The following is a 19,513-nucleotide window of genomic DNA, read 5'->3' on the forward strand; positions in this document are numbered from 1 at the left end:
AGAAATGTTTAAAAAAAAGAGCATTTTTTCCCAGAAATGCAAGCAAGGCTGCTAGAGATCAGAGGTACTGGTCATATACTTAGGAAATTAACAAATAGGTAATCAGTTACTAGAAAATTTGGGAGGAAAAAGTAATTAATTAACAAACCTGCTAGATTGTCTATGAGGATATTATTGGGAGGTTCTTTTTTTCTTTTTTTAATGGGCAATACTAAAAATCATGTGATTCAAGGAAAGTAAGATTCAGATATATTTGTCTGGAACTGAAGGGGAAAAAAAGGCAAAAAGTAACAGGTATTGCAGTGTTAAATCTCACAAGTAAATAAACATCCAATGACAGGTTTACATAGGAACATGAAGGACAGTGGAACCAGCAACATGAATTGCAAAGAAAAGAGATCTGGGACCACTGGAGGTGCCCAAAGGACCAAGTAACATGACCAAGACAGCAAGAGTGGCAGAAGGCACAGAAGGAATTGAGACCTAATCTCAAACACATAATCTACCACTATTGCTTCATTTACCAGACACAAAACAAAACTTGTATACTCCCTGTTGGCATTTCTGGAACTGATACACTTCAAACAGTCTCAATTAGCATCTACCATATGCTCATGGTAATACTTTCATGTCTGTTTCCTCGTCTATGCATTTCATACCAGGCGAACATACAATGTTGTTGACAAAGTTAATTTCATTCCCCAGTTTTATCTCTTTCACTTCCTTCATATTATCTTCTCCTTCATGTTATCTTCTGGCTCACTGCTCTGTAAATGTCTGATACATGTTCTCTTTATCTGGAAAGGTTTGTAATAGCTAACTTATATTATATATTTTTCCATATCTCCTCCTGACTTCTTCCTTTTTAACTCATCTTCATTTTTTCCATTTCTGATTCCAAATCTTCTAGTATTCTACATGTTGAAATAATAATGTGCCTACCTTCAATTCCCAACTATCTTCTCTCTTGGAGAATAAACTGTCAACTTTTAGTCTTAGGAAGAATTATCTTATCATGCTTCCACAAATTTACTTGCATCTATATTATAAGGTTGGGAAGCTTACTAAAGAGCTTTCTTGTCAAGACTGAGGTATATGGAGTAAGGATAGAAAAGCAGAGAAGCAGAAGAAAAAAAAGTACCCTCTTGTTTTTACAACAAAACAATAATTACATTTCTTTCTTTCCAACCTTTAGTATATTAATACGAAACCAAATTATTACCACAAACAGCACAGCAAAATCACACAGAACTGCTTTTATAATTGCCAGAATTTCAATTACATAAAGAACAAAATAATAAAAAGTCCTAAAAAAAGGTTAAATTATGTGCACAGCTTTCTTTTTATGATGTAAAGACCAACTTTTACAGTGATTAATTTTTTCAATGCAGAGAAAATTGAGAAAATATTACTCTCCATCAAAATGTGTTCTTCATACAGATAATTCTGGTAACATACACTCCTCATAAAACTCTAAGCTCAACTTCAGAAAGGAATAGTACAAAGAAGCATTTGGAAACCCTGGATTTAGATCCTGTTGAAAAAACTTTTTGTTTGAAAGCACAAAATCTGATATTCTGTAGTCACACAGGAATGGATCTTAACATCTAGCTCTCAGAGACTGGCTTTAAAAAAAATAAATATGCTGTGGTACACTTAATATATTTTATATAAAAATATATAATTGTGAATATTTTTACTTAGTTTTATATATGCATGTTACTAATTGTTATAGATTTTATATTTATATATATCCACATTTTGCTGAATCAGGGACACTGAGAAATGACAGGGTTTTTTTAAATCAGTCAGGGAATTATATATTTTCAGAACTACATGCAATCCAGTACAAATTGTCATAAGAACAGAAGTAACATTATAGATCAATGATCTAGTTTTATGAAACATGACAGTAAAAGTTAGGTTTGCAAATATCAACAGGACCAGTTGATACTAAATCTCAATTTTTCCAGGTGATTTGACTTTATAATAGTACATTCTGAGCAGTATTTCTAACTTTTGCACAATCTCTCCCCCCTGATTTCTACTTTAGTGTATCCTATTGGAAAGAAATGTTTTGATTTGTTCCCTTCATTTCACAGAATACAGTTAGCATTCAGTTCACTCAGCTGAAACCTTCACTGCTGAATATTATTGATTCATTACATTGAAATCTTCTGTATTGATAACCTGACCAGTACCAGAAATTTTGTAACTTTAAGGGTGCAAATTTTAAACATTTGTCACAGCCTTTGAAACAGGCAAAAAACCCTTTAGTTTATTTTTTCAAAACAAAGTATAGCTTTAAAGAGCTCTCTGCAGTTGAATAAATTACCCCATTGGACTTAATATTTAAATTTTCCAGGGAACAACAGGAAAATAAAAAGATCTTCCCCTTAACAATATAGATACTGACAGTCATTACTACATGTATATGAAAACAAATCAGAGTTCAAGCTATCTTTTTTTGTTCTTTCACCGAATACATTGTCTTGTTAAGCTTTACTTCAGTACTACACCTAGGAAAAGGCAAGCTTGTGAAGACAAAAAAGTAATAAGAATCAAGAAAAATCTTTGTACAGTTGCTGACTATGGAAAGAAGTTTAGTAAATCTCGTATAGTAAAACCTTATGTACAACACTACCAGAACCATCATGCAGAAACTCCTTGTAACAAATACAATCATCATGGACTTTAATCATTCATTGGCAACAGTCTGTTCAATATTCTTTTCCCTCCTATTGTGTAGAGGTTAAACAATTTCATTACTGAAAGACAATACACATTAAAATGAGAACAGAAAACATAAGCACAACTTGGAAAACCAGTCTGCACAAATTTATACGATTCTCTCCCTGCTCCCACCTCCTTAGAGGTCTTCTGGATGTATTCTTGAAAACTGCATGGAAAATTCAGCTTCTAAATTGTTTCCAAAGCAATGAAATCTCAATGTGACCTTATTCTTCTGCATGTCATTCAAGTAACCATCAATCAATACTCCAAGACAATGGAGTGAAACTTTTCTAAATGACACTGCATAAGGCTGTCTCCAGAAACTAGAGCTGAGAATCCATGACAACTAACTGTGCAGCTTTAGTCTATTATACACACAAAAAATAACATTTTTGATGCCTTTTGTTGATTCATATAATCAATAACTGTGGTAAAAAAAGAGAGAAGTTAGGTTTAAAATATATGCGCTTACTGAAGAACTAGAACTAACAGCAAATCATATACATACTCTGATAATCCGGGTTTGACTAAATTTTTCACTTACGAATTCAGTGAAAAATTTAGGGATAGTTAACAAGCTTAGGTAAGTTACAAGCTTCTGCAGACACCACCTTTGGACTAGCTACTTTCGAATCACTTTTCAAAAGGCAAAAAGTACCTGTTTGAAGATTTCAGTGACCCATTGAACAGGTGGTTTGCTTCACCTTTCAACGTATCCCTTTTTAAATTATAAGTTGCATATAATAAACAGTAACTAGTAAGTCCTTTAAAATGTATTCCTTACAGATAGCACTCTTTTATTTGCAACAACTTAAAGAAACACAGTGGCCCCCACTCCATAAATTAATTTCACAGTCTTTCAGTGCAGTTTATCTCCTGATATAGTCAGCCAGATAGAAATCACCATCTCAGATTAAAACACTTTCTCCCTGAAGAAGCTATTACACAGTGAAACGACATTTCATTTAACTTACAGATATTTCAGATTTTCAAGATCTTCAAATGCCCCACTAGGAATTCTTTTGATTTGATTGTTGTTTAGAAGCCTACAAAAAGAAATAAACAACTACTTATTTTAACATAAAGAAACACTAGGGGAAAAAAGTGTAAAAGCAGGGGCAATATAGTATTAAATAGAAAATGCTTTTTGCCCTAAGAGTAACTGTTAGATAAAAAAAAGGTTATGTGCTTGCAGCTGCTCAACCACTATCTTGCAGGTGAAAACCTGAAAAAATTAGAAAGAATTGTAAAAAAATAAATTTAAAAATACCCAAACCCATAAAAACAGCAACAAAGATAAACAAATAAAACCCCAAATCCAAATGAAAAACAAAAAGACCCACCTAGAAATTGAATAATGTAGTTTCTGGAAGTTATCTGTGATGCAGATGAAGGGGAGAAAAAAACCTTCTGCATCAAGTATACACATCAGTTTAAAACTGATAAAAACAAAGATTTGTCACTAGCAAGTGCATTAAAGTGACTTTTCCCAGATGTTTCCTAGCAATATCTTGTGTACTGGGCCTTGACATCATTTAGGAATACAGCTGTGTGTGTGCACAGATTTGCACTTATCCTTCATACACTGGTTTTACGAAGAGAAGGGACTTCAAACTTAATGTATCCTGTCTTTATTTGGGACTTGTGAATATCAGATCAGTGATTTGGACAGTTAAAACGCGAGCTGGATATCTGGCAGAAATTGTAATTCAGAACTGGGGATCAGCTGCAAACTAAGGTATGATCAAAGGAGACTGAAAAAAGGGACAGTTAGTAAGAATATCTTGGCAGCACAGATTTGAACATATACATTCCAGGAAAAGTCCTATCATTTCTTCTGGTGTGAATATAGAGATGTGTCAGGATATTTGTCAAGATTGCCTGCAGACAAACAGTGATCCACAGCTCACTGACATCATTACTGTATTTCAGCTCATACACTACTTGTCTTCTGGGAAACAGTCACATTTGCAATCGTAAGTTTTGTACATTTAAAAGTAAAAATAACTGTCTATCTTAATTCCTCCACATGCCTGGTAATATATTAAAGAAGAGAAACATGCATGCATTTGTTTTAAAAGTGATGCCTGAAGGAATGATAGAAGAGATACAAAGTTAAAATTATAATACTCAAACTAATTGTATTAGTGGCTGTAAAAGGTCTTTTAGAAAGACTTTTCTTCACAATCGTAAAAAACAAAGACCTCCGTAAAAGGCAGCTCAGTAGGAACCAAACCATCTGACTCCTGTCAGTCCTGGTAAGCACATTAGATTAGGAAACTTCAGAATATTAGAATTTGTCAAACATTTTGTAACTGTAACACCTTTGCACATCTCAGCCTTCGAACAGCTTTCTTGTAACCCCATGGTTTATTACGTGATATTCCAGCAAAACAATTTAGCACCACGTCAAAAAAAAATCTTATAATAATGGTCTGCATTTTTTCATGAAATTCAATTAAAGTGTATCAGTAAAATATTAGTATGCAAATAATTTTCTTTTTATTTTGATAAACATACAAGTGGTTTTGCCTTCAAATATTTTGGTCCTAACCCCCACTTCTCTCATCTGTGTAAATGCTACAGCTTCAATTTATGACACCACTTACCTGTGAAAAGTGAGCAAATATGACACATTATCAAACTGATCATATTAAGTCAAAAGGGAAAGGCTCTTAGAGTTGAAAAAGAACTTACAGTGTGTTCAGGTTTTTAAGCCGTCTAAACTCTCCAGGCTGGATTTCTTTAATCCTATTAAATCTTAGGTCTCTGTAGAATTAAAAAAAAAAATATATTATTAAAAAAATCTATGTATTTTTTCATATGAAATAATGAATTAAGCACAAGTCTTTTGTGATAACTGACCAGCCTCTGTCCATAAAACACAACTTTTGACCAAAGCAAAACAAATCCAAAGGCTGTTTGACAAGTTTAGGAGAGGATTCACCAAATCTAGCCTCAGTGATCAGCTGAAGGCTGTATATCTAAGTTAAATCTGTGGTCTTGAAGTATGTTCTCTTCCACAGTGAAGCAGCTTGTAATGGGTTGTTCAGTATTTCACTAAATTGAATTGTCCCTGTATTTTAAAAGCTGTTTTAAATAATACTGTATAACAAAAATGCTTGTATATAATTAAACAGATATAGAAACATTTGCAACAGGAAAAAAAAAACAGGAAAAAGAAGAGACAAGTTAAGACTTTTAAGCTACTCATTCTTTAGCTCTGAGTAAGGAGGCTTAAGTGCCCTATGTTGTCTTGCTTTTAAAACATGTAAACTCAGCTGCCTGAAGCTAGACATTTCCGTATTTAATTTTACTTTCTCTTATTTATTTCTATGTTTCTACCACCTGTTTCCTGTTAGCTCTATAGCTTAATGAGAAGTTCTCCAACAAGAAGGAAATCTATTTCTCAAGCAAAATTCTGCAGAGAAAGCAGAGACAGGGAGCAAGCTGGAAGTGGAGCAGGGATGTGGGGAAACACCTTGGCTGTGCCAGTGTCACCCCTCTCTTCTGCTGAGAGCAGGCAACAGGGCTTCCCACCTCTGCCACCTCCTGCTCTCCCCTGACTCCATGTCTGGCTACTGTATTCCAGCACCTCAAAATTGGTTTAAGCAACTGGTCAGAAGCAGCAAAAAATCCATGCAAAAGAACCCAAAACAACCAGGAAATAATTTTCTGCCTGATAAGCAAAATGGACAGGCTTCTTGGGAGAGGTGAGAGGAGGACTGCAGGACCAGGGGAAAGGAAACAGGGTGATAAGTCTGTCCTCTTCCCTAGCAACAGACCAAGGACACCAGGACCTTATAGTGTCTGGTAAGCAAACAAAAGGCAAGCAAATGGAAAGTAAGTAAAATCTAAGACTGTGATCACAAATCTTAGAACACACACTTACCAACTGCTTTCAAAAAGTAGGACATAAACACGTCAAAACTGCAATCTTTGCACCATGCCTGGTTTCAGTTAAAACAAATACACTCTGCATTTTAACAGGTAAAATGTGAACAAAAGCCTCTCTGCAATTTGGTCAAAGGAAATACAGAAGAGCAGACAAAACATCAGCTGCATCCTAATCCCATACAGCCCCACTGGCTGAGGCTGCATTAGTGACAGGTATAGTTGTCTAAAGCCTTTTATGAAGGACATACTTAAGCATCACTTCTCATGAATCCACCCACCAGGACTTATTCAGCTCTGGAATAATGGCCTCAGAAGGACTTTTTCTACATTAGTGATTTAGGATGTGGCCTACTGTTCATGGCAAGGAAAGGGTTAGACATGTGGTTCTGTTTGCATTACACTCCACCAAAATATTTGATCGGTGACTGGAATAAATGGGGGATGCAAACTTCTGCCTCTTATTTAGATGTGTAGTTAAACTGCCTGTAGATGTGCTGGACAGCCCCTTGACACAACACTCAGTGAATTGAGGATTTCCAGATTTGGAAGCACAAATTTTCAAAGCTCTAACTTGTTCTTCACAAAACCACTTCTTCAGTTCTACTTTAAGAGCATTATGTTTTGCTCATCAGATGTTTTATGTCATACATATATGCTCCTGATGAGAAGGAGACGCTGCCTCTGAACCTCAGGTGCCAAGATATTCTGAACAATCATGGAATGTCATACCCTGCACTGAGAGAAGATACAGCAGATCCCTCTGAAAGAATCATTGGACATGACATACCACTTTACTTTTCCTGATTTTTCTAGATTATCTGAAAGTTTACTGTATTCCAAAGGACCCTTTTAGTTTTGATTAAAATATTCAAAAGTGCAAAAATTCAATATTCTTGAATGGAATATTGGAAACTGAGTATTTTTCAAAAGCCTCAAACTACCATTACAACTAGCAATATTTAGCTCCTAAAACCCTTTTTTTAAGATATAAAATAATGTAAATTAATCCATATGACAGGCAGACCTATTCCCTACATCGGCACAAAGACAACAAATAAAAATTTAACTTTTATGAACACAAGCAAGGAGCCAGAGCACTGGGTCAGCAGCAAAATGAACCCCATTTTGATGTATCCAATCTACTCTGCAGTAACTCATGAGGATAACTGGGGATTAGGAGCACCAAGCAAAGTAATTACATGCAGTACCAAGCTGCATGTAATATCATATATAGTGGTATTTATCTCAACTCCTAACACTATTGCCCTTCTCATATGAAGTCGCTAAAGCTAAAGAACACATCAAGTTTGAAATTCTACCCATTCATTTTCATTCTACACAAAGATATGGGAAAAAGGAGCTGCAATAAAGCACAACACACAAATTTTCTGTAGAGCACAGTATATTTTGTATCTGTAAGAAAAATTATAAAGAATATATATGTTTTGTTCAAAGTCAGTACTAGAATTATATTAAAAGTGGAGAGAAAAAAACAATGTTAATCTTACTAAAATGTAGGATTATATCTTGGTCCTTTCCTTCTTCAAAGGAAATAACATTTCTCACTGTTCACTTAAACTATTTTCATTAATTTTCAGCACAAAATCCCCCTAATATAAAGAGTTAAACGGCTCACAAATTAAGAAGGTAAAACTTAAATCATAACCACTGAAGATTTCTAAAGAAGAAATCTGTCAAACTGTGATATGTTCAGTATACAACAAGATAATAAACAAGCAGATAAAGGAAATAGAATTTACATTGCATGCATTAGTTTAGGGGGTGTGGTATATATCATTCACATAAACAAGAGGAAATCTCTGTAAACCAAGTGTTCAACTGCTAGGGGAAAAGATATGCAAGACTAGTTATTGAAGTGAAAGATTGCATCCAACAGAATTGGCAGAAATCAGATTTAGTAGAAGAAAAAAAAAGCAAAAAACTTCATTCACTGCTGTCATACCATCATAGGAAAAAAAACCCCAAACCCATTCCATACTAAACAGAAGCTCCATTTCTCAGGCTTGAAATGTCATGCTCCCATAGCACAGACAGCATATCCAGCTTATGATAACAGAATGATTTCAGGGAACAGAAGAGCTCAGAGCAAAAGCCCAACAGCAATTCGAAACATCCCCTTGGAGAGTGAATGGCAGGAATGAGGACTGTGTTAAAACTGAAAAATGAGTATGGGTAGCACAAATAGGCCATTATGGAGCAGACCTTCAAAGGCATTTTGTGTTGCTGAAATAATGTGTGGTCAATCAGCATGATGATGTTTCTTGACCCTTTTTTTCTGACTAGTTCCGGCCCAATTGTGCCACATGACTTTCACTCACAAAAGCCTGTTCCCTGCCCATTCAACTCTCTTTCACCTTTTTTGCTGCTCCCCATTTCACTCTTACAAACTGGCATATCCTGGCTGGATGCTGTGCTTTGGACCAGAGCAAGCCTGACTCCCACTGACCAGCCAGAGTGCACCACGAGGTTAAAACAGCAGACTGAGGGAAGCCACTCAATTGTCGACTGCCATTTTTCCCTCTCCTAATCTCTAAACAGTAAATGAAATGACCAACTAAAGAAATGCAAACTCCCGTGTTGATGGCATTGAATTTTAGGGTATTTAATAACTTTTGCATAACAATTCAAAGATAAATGTCATGCATTTGGTTTTTTAAATAAAAACCTATTATACATAATACAGATTGTCTCTTTTATTGAGTGTTTCAAAGTGAAAACATTTACTTCTTAAAATTGCAGCTAAACATAATTCATAACAATTCAAAGATAAATGTCATGCATTTGGTTTTTAAAATAAAAATCTATTATACCTAATAGAGATTGTCTCTTTTATTACGTGTTTCAAAGTGAAAATATTCTTAAAATTGCAGCTAGACAACGTAATCCAAGTTGAAAAATCCACTTCAGCTGCACAGGCTTCCACAGAAGCTAAGCCCATCATTTTGAAGCACATCTTGCCTCAATAACATGAACAAAACATGTCCATGATAGCCAGTAAACTGAACACTCTCCAGGGTTATTTTCCTGGCTGCGCTCAGGAGCTCCGTTCTGCGCTAATCCATGGAGCATGACCAGGAAATGTTCGGCAGAGCGCGAGGCTGCGTGGGCCAAGAACGTGCCAGGGAGCAGGCGGTCAATTTAGCAATTGGATGCCCTTGAGATTCACATTCCAGCGCCTTGGAATGGCCGTGGTCCCACAGCCCTGCAAGCAGCCATGGCCAGCAGGACGTGTGCCAGGCAGGGTGTGCACACACACGGGCTCTGCCGGCTTCCTGTGGTCCGCTACCTGAACAGGGCTCTGGGAAGATCTGTAAGGACCAGATGTACGGCATGTAAATAAATACAATATTTATATATGTTTCCTTTTCTGTCACAAAGCAAATGAGAAATGTGCTGCAGACGCTTTGTCTGGATGAAAATGAGTCCTGTTCTTAATAAATTCTTTATTTGAACTAAAAGCATCCATTTGTTTCCCCTCTTTACACTGCCCATTTTTAACTATTTCTAATTTAGCATTGAAAATTAACTTTTAACAATATTTTTATTTAATTAAACACAGTGAAAATTTCTAAGTATATAAAAATTAAAAACCATTACTGTCTCATAAGATCCAACGCTTCTGTGGCATGTGCTGGCACTGCAGGACATTCTTCAAAGCTTGCACTGGCAGTGTGCAGTAATGAAAGATAGGGTTTCTCTCTTAAAACATCCTGATGGGGTATGGCAACATTGGGCCACATTAAATCATTGCAAGTTTACAAAATAACACTTTATAAACACTAAAGATCTTAATAAATATTTGGATATATGACAGTCATACAGGGTACACAGCAAACAATACAAAATTGACCTTAAACATCAAGGAACATACAGGAAGAACTAGTTAAAGAAGTTTCTGTTTGAAATCTCTGTGAGAGAAGGGGTTGTTTTTACTTTGATCTAACCATGCACCGAATGTAAAACTTTTTATATAAAATGCCTAAAGTACAGTTTTCCTTTATTCTTTTTTTTCCTAGTTATTGCTAAGCAACGTACAGGGTGGAAAGGTAAGGATTATAATTTCATTACTTTTATAAAGGGTTAGATTTCATGTGTTTCAATGTTATTTCAGTTCTCTTTTTGCATATGCTTGAATTTTAAAGAGTCTGTTGCTTCATCAAATTCAAAAAATCATTAACTGTTCTAAGTCAAATGGATTTAAAGTAGGGTTGTCAAGAACATATCATGTGCTCTCATCATGCACCTCAAAAGGCAGCCACCTTTGGATCAGATTGTGGATACTCAACACCCAAACTGGTCACTCCCAGTCATCACTCTACCAATGATAACCTACTGATAATAAGCACTCATTAGCCAGCAGTTACTACAGAAAGTGTCATCCTAAGCAGGACAAATGTGAAAATTCCTTGTAAAGAACTGCTGAAGCAGCAGTGGAAAAGACACCAGGGCTTCTCCTCTGCTTGATCCATCCCAGCCATGTACTTCTCATCTCTCCCTGAGGACTGGGCATCCTGTGACTTATTAGGGCTTGGAGGATGTTCCAAAGATTCCCCCCCTACATTGCTAGAGAGTATATTAAAAATGGCTTTCATTTTTTCAGTTTTAATCTGTGTCACAAAAAAAATTGTCATGACCCAATAGCACGTTCTTTAATAAAAAAATTAAACCCAAAATTTAATGTGTTATGCTACTGCTGCTTCTACAGTCATCTTTCTATATATAGACACATATAATTAGCCAAATGTAACTTGGATATAGAAACACTGTATTAAGTGATGAGGTAATTAAAACATTTATCTTGGGAGCTATTGTATGTATACAAAGCATAACATCAGGATATTCACAAAAAACCTCACTCTGTGTGTCACAGAAATAAGACAATTAAAGAAATTTCAAATCTAGTACCACAACTAAAAGTATTCTTGGTTACTCCTAGCTACAGGATAGAAATGAAAGCAAAAATATAAATAATTTTATTTAAGGCTCATTTGCTTGGGTGTAACCATAAGATTTACAAAATGCAGTATAAGGAAAGAGTTTCTACCTTTAGCTGCTAGAATTATCAACACAGCCCCAAAATCTTAGACTAGAGGGAGATAACTTAGTTTGCTTTGGACACTTTTATTCCTATTATTAAAAAATGCTTTAGAGGAGAATTCTGTATGCAAAAGGAAGATTTTAAGCACAATATGTAATTTGATCTTCTGTTTATATCTCTCCCGATACTGAAAAAGATAAATGCAAAAATAGACTTTTGATCCTATTTCCTTCTCACATTAAAGAATAAAAAGAATAAATTTGTTTTCACTGAGGAGGACACACAGCTGGTCAAACCAAGCACTCATTAGTTGACACCAACCAATTGTGCAACATGAAGCTATGTCTTACTTAGTACTTTTGGGTTAGACCTACTTCATATCACCTCAATTTCCCAACTTCAGAAGATCCCTTTAATAATTTGTTAATCTCTGAGGATCTGTTTTAAGCTTTTCTAGTCCAAAAATGAAAATATCCTCTTACTTTGCTTAATAACACTAAATGCAAACAAACACCAAATTGCACTTACACCTGTAATATTTGTTCTGGGGACTATTGACCAGCATATTGCTCCCAGGTATCACAGAGTAAGAAACACTACATGAAAAGGAGAGTAAGTAAAACAAAACTATTTTTTTAAAACACCAAATCCTAGGAGTGTCTCCAAAACCAATATCTGTAAATACAGAATAAAGCAAATTTACCACTGCCAAACTAGAACAAAGTATTGAAACTGAAGTTTTGAACAGCTGCATTTTTTTTAGTCTGTCATATTGAAAGCATCTGATTTCATACTTTAAACTGAAAATAGTTGTGTATCTGTTAGTTTTGGAAAAGACAAAGGCAATTTGGATGAAACCAACTTAGCCATATAATATACTGTTTCCAATGCCATGCTGACCCATTAATGACTTTTATTACCAGTCTTCATTTAAAAGCAAAATACTAAAGCATTTACCAATGAAACCAAATCCTGATTTTTATTAGCAATGAAGGTATCTCATTACCTTGTTTCAAGGGTTAACCAGGACTTCAGCATTCATTTAAGACATGAATGAGCTTAAAATTTATTTATTTCCTCAACTAAGCAAAATCACCACAGCAGCAAAATAGAAAAAAATAGAAAGAACACTACTGTCTTAACTATTTTTAAAATGGACAGGTTCTCAAATGTCCAACCTCTGCTGCAAAGGTAGATGGGTCAAAAAGGTCCAGTGAAAACTATTTAAAGCTAAACCTCTTCCTCTATAAGTGATTGTAAAGTGTATGGTAATATAATCATTATTTTAATCTGACAAATTAAAAGGACATAGTGGCAAAAATAATGCAAGCTACTTTAAAATTATGGATTCATCGTTGTCAGAACTTTCTGATATTGAGGGATATAAACAGTCTGAGAAAAAAGCTGATGTGAAACACAGTGCACTCATTCATCTATAAGGCTAGTTATAAAATGCTGATTGGCAACAAGAAGTGACAAAATGGAAAATAAATTCCTTCAGCTGTGTGATACATACTGAATCCGGAAAAAAGGTGCACCATAGCTAATCTCATTTTCCTTTTAAAAAAAGGGAGCAATTTAATAGGTAAACATTAGATTTGTAGATCTATTAGATTTAAAAGGTAAATCAATAATTTAAGTTTACATAAGTGCCATCATGCATTTAGCACTTTTCTGACGTGTTCGTAAGGTAGGAATTGTCATAATCAGATGATTTTACCATTGCTAAATCCAAAACAACAAATTAAGACACTTTTTTTCCTAACCATTGCAGATTAACTACTACCCAGCAGAAATAACCTATACCTTGGACACCAAACTGCTATATTTCTCAACACAGAACAAAAGATCTGCAAATGCCAGCAAGACCACATTGCTTATGTCTACTTTATTCTTATTCTTTTTTTATTCAAGGTCATCCCAGCAGGAAATGAAAAACAGCCATCAGCATAGTAAAAACATTCAAACAGAGCAGAGCATGAAAATTGCACAAAAGAGGTTATATAATCAAGTCAGTGGAGTAACTGGATGATGTCAATGGCACTTTAATGCTGCTTTAACTACTGCCCTGTAAAAAAATGTGTCACTTTGTTGAGCAAACAAAGACACAGCCACCACTTAAAAAAAATAAAACCAAACCCTACTTGCAGCTATAGCACTACTTACAGTAATCAACTCTGTTAGTAATGTTAACACTTGCCAGAATACTGGAATACAAGTTTTTGTGGGGTGTTTTGCTTCCTTTTCAGATTTAGTCCTAGAACTTCTTTTACAAACAAAATTATATCATTCTTCTTTTTGTTTTGACGATTTATTTTCTGGATTAATCTTCCCCAGTCTAATTATTGCATACAATATGTAATTTTCTCTAATTTATTCTGAGATATTTTTATTATCTGTACGTTAGCATGCAGCACGTAAAAAAAGCCACTGCATTTTGAGATGGGAAATTAAAACATTATTCTTAGAAGGTGAGGGGCTGTCATAGTACTTAGTATATTGTAATTTCAGTACCAAAAGTAAATGGTAGGACAACAAAAATATTGAAATCTGTTGAACAGGATGCAGAACATCTGGCAGTAGTCGTCTCGATGATAAACCCATGCTTCAGAAAATATAAATAATGAAGTTTAGATTATATATCAATGATCTAATTAAAATAATATCTGATTTGCACAAATATGTAATTTTTGTTAACAGGAACTTTGAGTTCACATGTCTTGAAAACTATTTTATCAGCTTCAGCTTTGCTGACTGTAGAGCTTATTATATATCCTTCTCCAAGAGCTATGGATTTGTTTTAACTAACAATTATTTTGCCATTACAGTTGAAAGGAAAACATTTAAATGTTAATTCAATGAAATGCAATACAGTATTGTCTTACTAAGTCTTTAGATCCCTTTGCTGCCCTTGTCGCCAATATTTCTAACCAGCCATTAAAAGTGCCATTAAAAGGACTCAAGTGGGATTTGCTGGTCCAATGTTTTAGGTCTGTAGGCTTGCCAAAAATTATACATGGAAATTTTACCCTGGTATGATTGTGGCTCTTTGTCTTACCCACTTTCAGAGTCTGTCAACATGCATCCACTACAGAAATTATTTTGAAATTAGTAATTTTATTTTATAATGGTTTATAATCCTCATACTATCTTTAAAAAAACCCACCAAAACAAAAGCAAACCCACACAACCACACCCCACTCCTTTTACCAGCATGGATAGAATTCAGAGATGCAATTGCTGTTTCTGCAGTCTGAGAAATTACAAGAAAAGGCAAAATCTGTCTTTATTTCTCTCAGGGGGATCTATTGCTAAAACCAAACAATGAAAAGGCTGTTGACAGCACAGCCATATGTTTCATTACTGATTATTTTTCACAGAAATAACCTTGAAAAAGGGCTGATGTTTTGTCCTGTGTTTGTGCTATGCCCAATAAAACAGAGCATGACAGTTGTATCTGCATGCTGTACTAACACAAATATCATATAATAAAGGTCTTGGATCCAACTAATGGGGCAGAGTCTGTGTAAAGAGCTATGACACTGAAATATTTTAGAGGAGTAGTGGCAGTTGGAGATGCAACCTTTTCTTGGTTTCCTTTTTAATATTTAAGAATATGCAGTTTCAACTGGACTTTTGAATAAAAAGTTATGTTTCTCCACTATAGTAGGCTAAAGACACCAAAATATGAAGCTGACTGGCTTATGGCTTAGCATGAACCACTGAAAGAAAAGCACTAGTTTTGTTTGCTTTTAAAGTTAGCAGTCCTGTGAATTACTACTGTGAAAAGCCCACAGAAATTCTGCTGTTATGCCAGTCATAAATTAGTCTTATTTTCCTCCCATGTACCACTCTGTAAAATAAATACTGTTTCTGCACTTCTCACAGGAATGCTTAATTCTAAACTCTATATCCATGAAATACTGATATTCTCAGAGGAAAAAACTGAAAGCCAGAAAGAAACATTATCATCCCTGAACATCTCACACAAGATAAGTCACACAACAATAGAGAAATTCCTGTCTTAAGACAATTATTGCTGTCAGAGCTGAGCCATCCCTTTGAGAAATATATAAAATTGTGATTCAAGACCATTAATCAAGCAAAATCTAATGACTTGCTGGTCATTCTAGTAGTAAACTATATTCACTGTTAAAAATGGGATAGTCTCATCCTGCTTCCAAACTTCAGCTTGAGCATGTTTGTTTTCAGTTTCTGCTCAGCAGAAACAAATACCTTTAAGGGTGGTATATCACTGACCATTTTTCTTAAAAAAAACCAAACACTGAAGTTCATGCATGTTTTTTTTGCAGCAGCAGCTCTTGAAAGATTTAGAAATAAATAAACCATAAAACTTCAAAGAGTTATGGGTAGGAAAAAATACAACTCTTGATTTTGTTCTGTAGCAGATTAGTCCTCTCAGGAAAATGGATGCAAATAGCGTGCATATTCATAATGGAAATCCAACACGGAATAATCACCTGTGTTTACCAGAGTGCCTTAAGTTTCCTTCCAACTGTGCCACATCAGCACCCATCCCACAGGAGCACCCAGCTGGGTACCCCCTCTGCTGGGTGAGGATCAGTGCAGGGTTGAGCTCCCAGCTACAAAGACCCTACATCTGAAAACAGGGGTACGAGAGAGGGCTCTGAATGAATGAATGAATGAGCTGGACTGGTAAATTAAAAAGCCAGTATAAAAGTGTGGTTTCCCCATCACAGCAGTTTTAGGGACTTTCCTTGGGACAGGCAGCCTCATTGATGCAGTGCATGTGAGCTTGTATTATATTTATTATGCCAATAAATAACATCCGGCATCTAAAATGCCAATGACCTTACTAAAGAATGCCCATTTTGTTTCCTTCAATTCAAAAAGAAGTTCTGCAATTCAGGACCAACATCAAGCCAAAGGATGTGGAAAATTGAAAGAATTACTACATCTAAAAATAACATCTAAATTTGATTCAAAAGCTTTTATTCATTGTATATCTATGTGCCACTCTTCCCCCTACACTAGGCAGATTTTGTTGGAATATATTTCCAATTGTTTTGTACTTCCCACTTGTTTCCAATAGTGATGGGCATATTAGATTCCAATAGACTTGGAGGTGTCAGAATGTAAATGGATAGTTGTTCTTGTAGAATGCTAAGGGACATTTTACTATTAAAATGGAAACACTGTTGGCTTACATAAAGAGTTACAACAAAAATTCAGGTACTCTATCACTTGGCTGCAGACTGGATTCCTGGTTTCAGACAAAGCAACAGCTCTTCCTTCCACTTCATGGAAAATCCCAGGTCACCTCAATGAAAAAACTGCAACTCTTGGAATGGAATTTTCTGCTTCCTGAGGTTAACAACAGGCTGCAAGAGCAGATAAGTTAGCTACTTTTTGACTCTGCTTCCAGCTCCTCCTGCTCCTGGCAAAGAAAATTCAGAGGAACAGGGGTCTTAGGACTCCTCTGATATTTATCTCCCATTCCTCAGAAGTGCAGGCAGCCTCAAGGCAGGCAAGTGGGCGTTCCTGTCCCTCAGGAGAAGTTGTTTTCTCCCTGTGAAGAGTAATGCAAGTGGCTACTGGAAGATATTAAAGTACCTTAAAGTACTCAACCTAATGACATGCAGAGACAGGAACTCTGGGAGCAGATTATTGTTTCCCTTTTCTTCTTACATCATGTCTGTCCTCACACGGATGTCAAAATTATAAACAAAAAGCAGTTTTGGAGCTACTACTCATTAGAGAACAAGTTACTTCACAGAATGTACAAGTTACCTTACCGAATGCATCAAGAGAATAATAGAAGATTAATAATAAACATTATGATTTATATTTTTTTGTTATATTCCATAGCATGACTCAATCAATACCTATTGTCTCCTACCTCACATTGCAAAAGTAGAACTAAGTAATACTAGCCTACAACTTGTTCCCCTGCACATTTCTTCTTTCCCTACATAAATTAAATTGATTTGCCACCTTAAAAAACAAGTTGGAAAACTGGATTGCTGAAAAGTATGGATGTATCTGAAATTTCCAAGTAAGTCTTACTAGTCTTGTCTATATTTTTAATTCCAGTTGCCTCAAGAGATCACATCTATTTTGCATTGTCATGCACCCTCTTCCTAGCAGTTCTAATATTGGCAGCATTAAGCCAACAGTCATTTAGAAAGCACTCTTCTATGAATCTCTCTGTAATTATTCCATTCTATTGACACAATACTGGAGATACAAGAAAAAAAGTATAAAACATCTGTAGACAGAATAACATTTTTACACACTTCCATGTTGTTCATAATACAAAAAAGAATTTCTGAATAAAATCAAAGATAAGTTTATCTTTCTTCAGTCTTCACAGTGTAATGTCATTTTTAAAGTTATAATTTAATTTGATTTTTCTATTTTGAACACGTTTCAACCTACATTCTTGCTTTTATTACCCCATACAAACTAGTTATACCCAGGCCATATAAATACCATTTGGGCCACATGGAGTGCAGCCATGCTGCCCAGAAACACATAATAGCAAATAGGGATTCTCAAGTGGTCTTTCCTCAGCTCAGATAAAAGGAACAACACTTTTAACCAAGTGTGTATGTAAAAAAACGTGCAAACATTTGATTACTCTTGCCAAAGTAGTACGAAAATACCAGAATTATCTCTAAAATATCCAATTAAGTACAAACTTGCCTTTAAGGAATATCAGATGGTTTAAAATACCCACATAATAAATACCTAGCATAACAACTCAATAGAGGGGATGAATTAAAAATTAATTTGTGGAAGTTAAAATCGCAGACATTTCTGAGGTAGAACATTTGCTCTGGCAGGTGGGTGCAGTAGCCCAGGGAAGCACAGAGCAAGGGCTGGTAGCACTCACATCCCTGGCAAGGAAGGAAAGTGCAAGGGGCTCTTTTTCCCAAGAAGGGGCACTCACAGTTCTCTGTTTGCCCAAACCTGCCCCTTCAAGCTGCATCACAGATTCAGCTTATTTTATAGTTTCTCTGAGGCAGGTTTGATGAGGCCCCAGGGGCAGGTCAGCAGGTTTGCTCAGGAGGCAGCTCCTCCCCTCTCTCTTTCATCACCACCAAACCACGGAAATGATTCAGACAAACCAAATGTTCTTCCCTTGCTTCTTTTTCAGCTACTCTCAGAACTGATTATGACCATGTTCAGGAGTAAGCAACTGCTGCTGGCAAAAGAAAGCCAAAAACCCTTCACAAGGTGTTTCTGAGTTGGTTTTGTCTTTTTTTTTACTGCAAAGGGGTACAATCTCTATTTTGTACATTAAAAAAGAAAGTTGGAAGAAAACAAGTAGGTATATGCTAGCATTAATATACTAAATAGATCAGCTACTTAAATGCATTAGACTTATTATTTTCTTTTAATATGCAATATAGATAATAAAAAAGTCTACTATCTGCAGCCAATTTTTTTAAAATCTTAGTTTCAATAAGCAGATATATCTATCTTATATATCTATATATATAATTTCCTGCTCTGAATAAAAGATTCTTGCAATATTTCTACTACTGAAAAACACATCTACATGACTTGAAAATGTATAAATTAGTAGTATTCCACTTGACTAAAACCACTGCTATGTCATGTATTTGGCTTAAAAACCTGTGAAAAAATTCTTTCCCAGAAATATTAATCACCAAATTTTAAGTTCAACTGCAAAAGAACCCTCTGGACCCACAGTTAAATGATCATTGCTCTAAGAGTGGTCAGAAGTACAAATATACCCTCTGATCCAAAGGCATACAAACACCAATTTATGGCTGGGATTTCCACAAACACTTAAGACACTTCAGGAACTGAAGA

The 19,513-nt window shown here is 35.4% G+C and overlaps 1 protein-coding gene across 3 annotated transcripts in view; it reads right to left on the bottom strand.

Annotated features, from left to right (window-relative positions):
* Nucleotides 1–19,513, bottom strand: part of PXDN (peroxidasin) — an 85,175-nt gene that overhangs the window by 52,385 nt on the left and 13,277 nt on the right. For all 3 annotated transcript variants that reach the window (XR_005628198.1, XM_039715608.1, XM_039715609.1), the window contains exons 2-3: nucleotides 5,431–5,502; nucleotides 3,708–3,779 (exon numbers count right to left, since the gene is read on the bottom strand). Coding sequence is in view for 2 of the 3 variants with exons in the window: in XM_039715608.1 (XP_039571542.1) it covers nucleotides 3,708–3,779; nucleotides 5,431–5,502 (144 nt within the window). In the remaining variant the exon portion in view is untranslated. The remainder of the gene's footprint in view (nucleotides 1–3,707; nucleotides 3,780–5,430; nucleotides 5,503–19,513) is intronic.

The sequence above is a fragment of the Passer montanus genome, unplaced genomic scaffold (genome assembly GCF_014805655.1).
Source record: "Passer montanus isolate IOZ18808 unplaced genomic scaffold, ASM1480565v1 scaffold34, whole genome shotgun sequence".
Taxonomy (NCBI): Eukaryota; Metazoa; Chordata; class Aves; order Passeriformes; family Passeridae; genus Passer; species Passer montanus.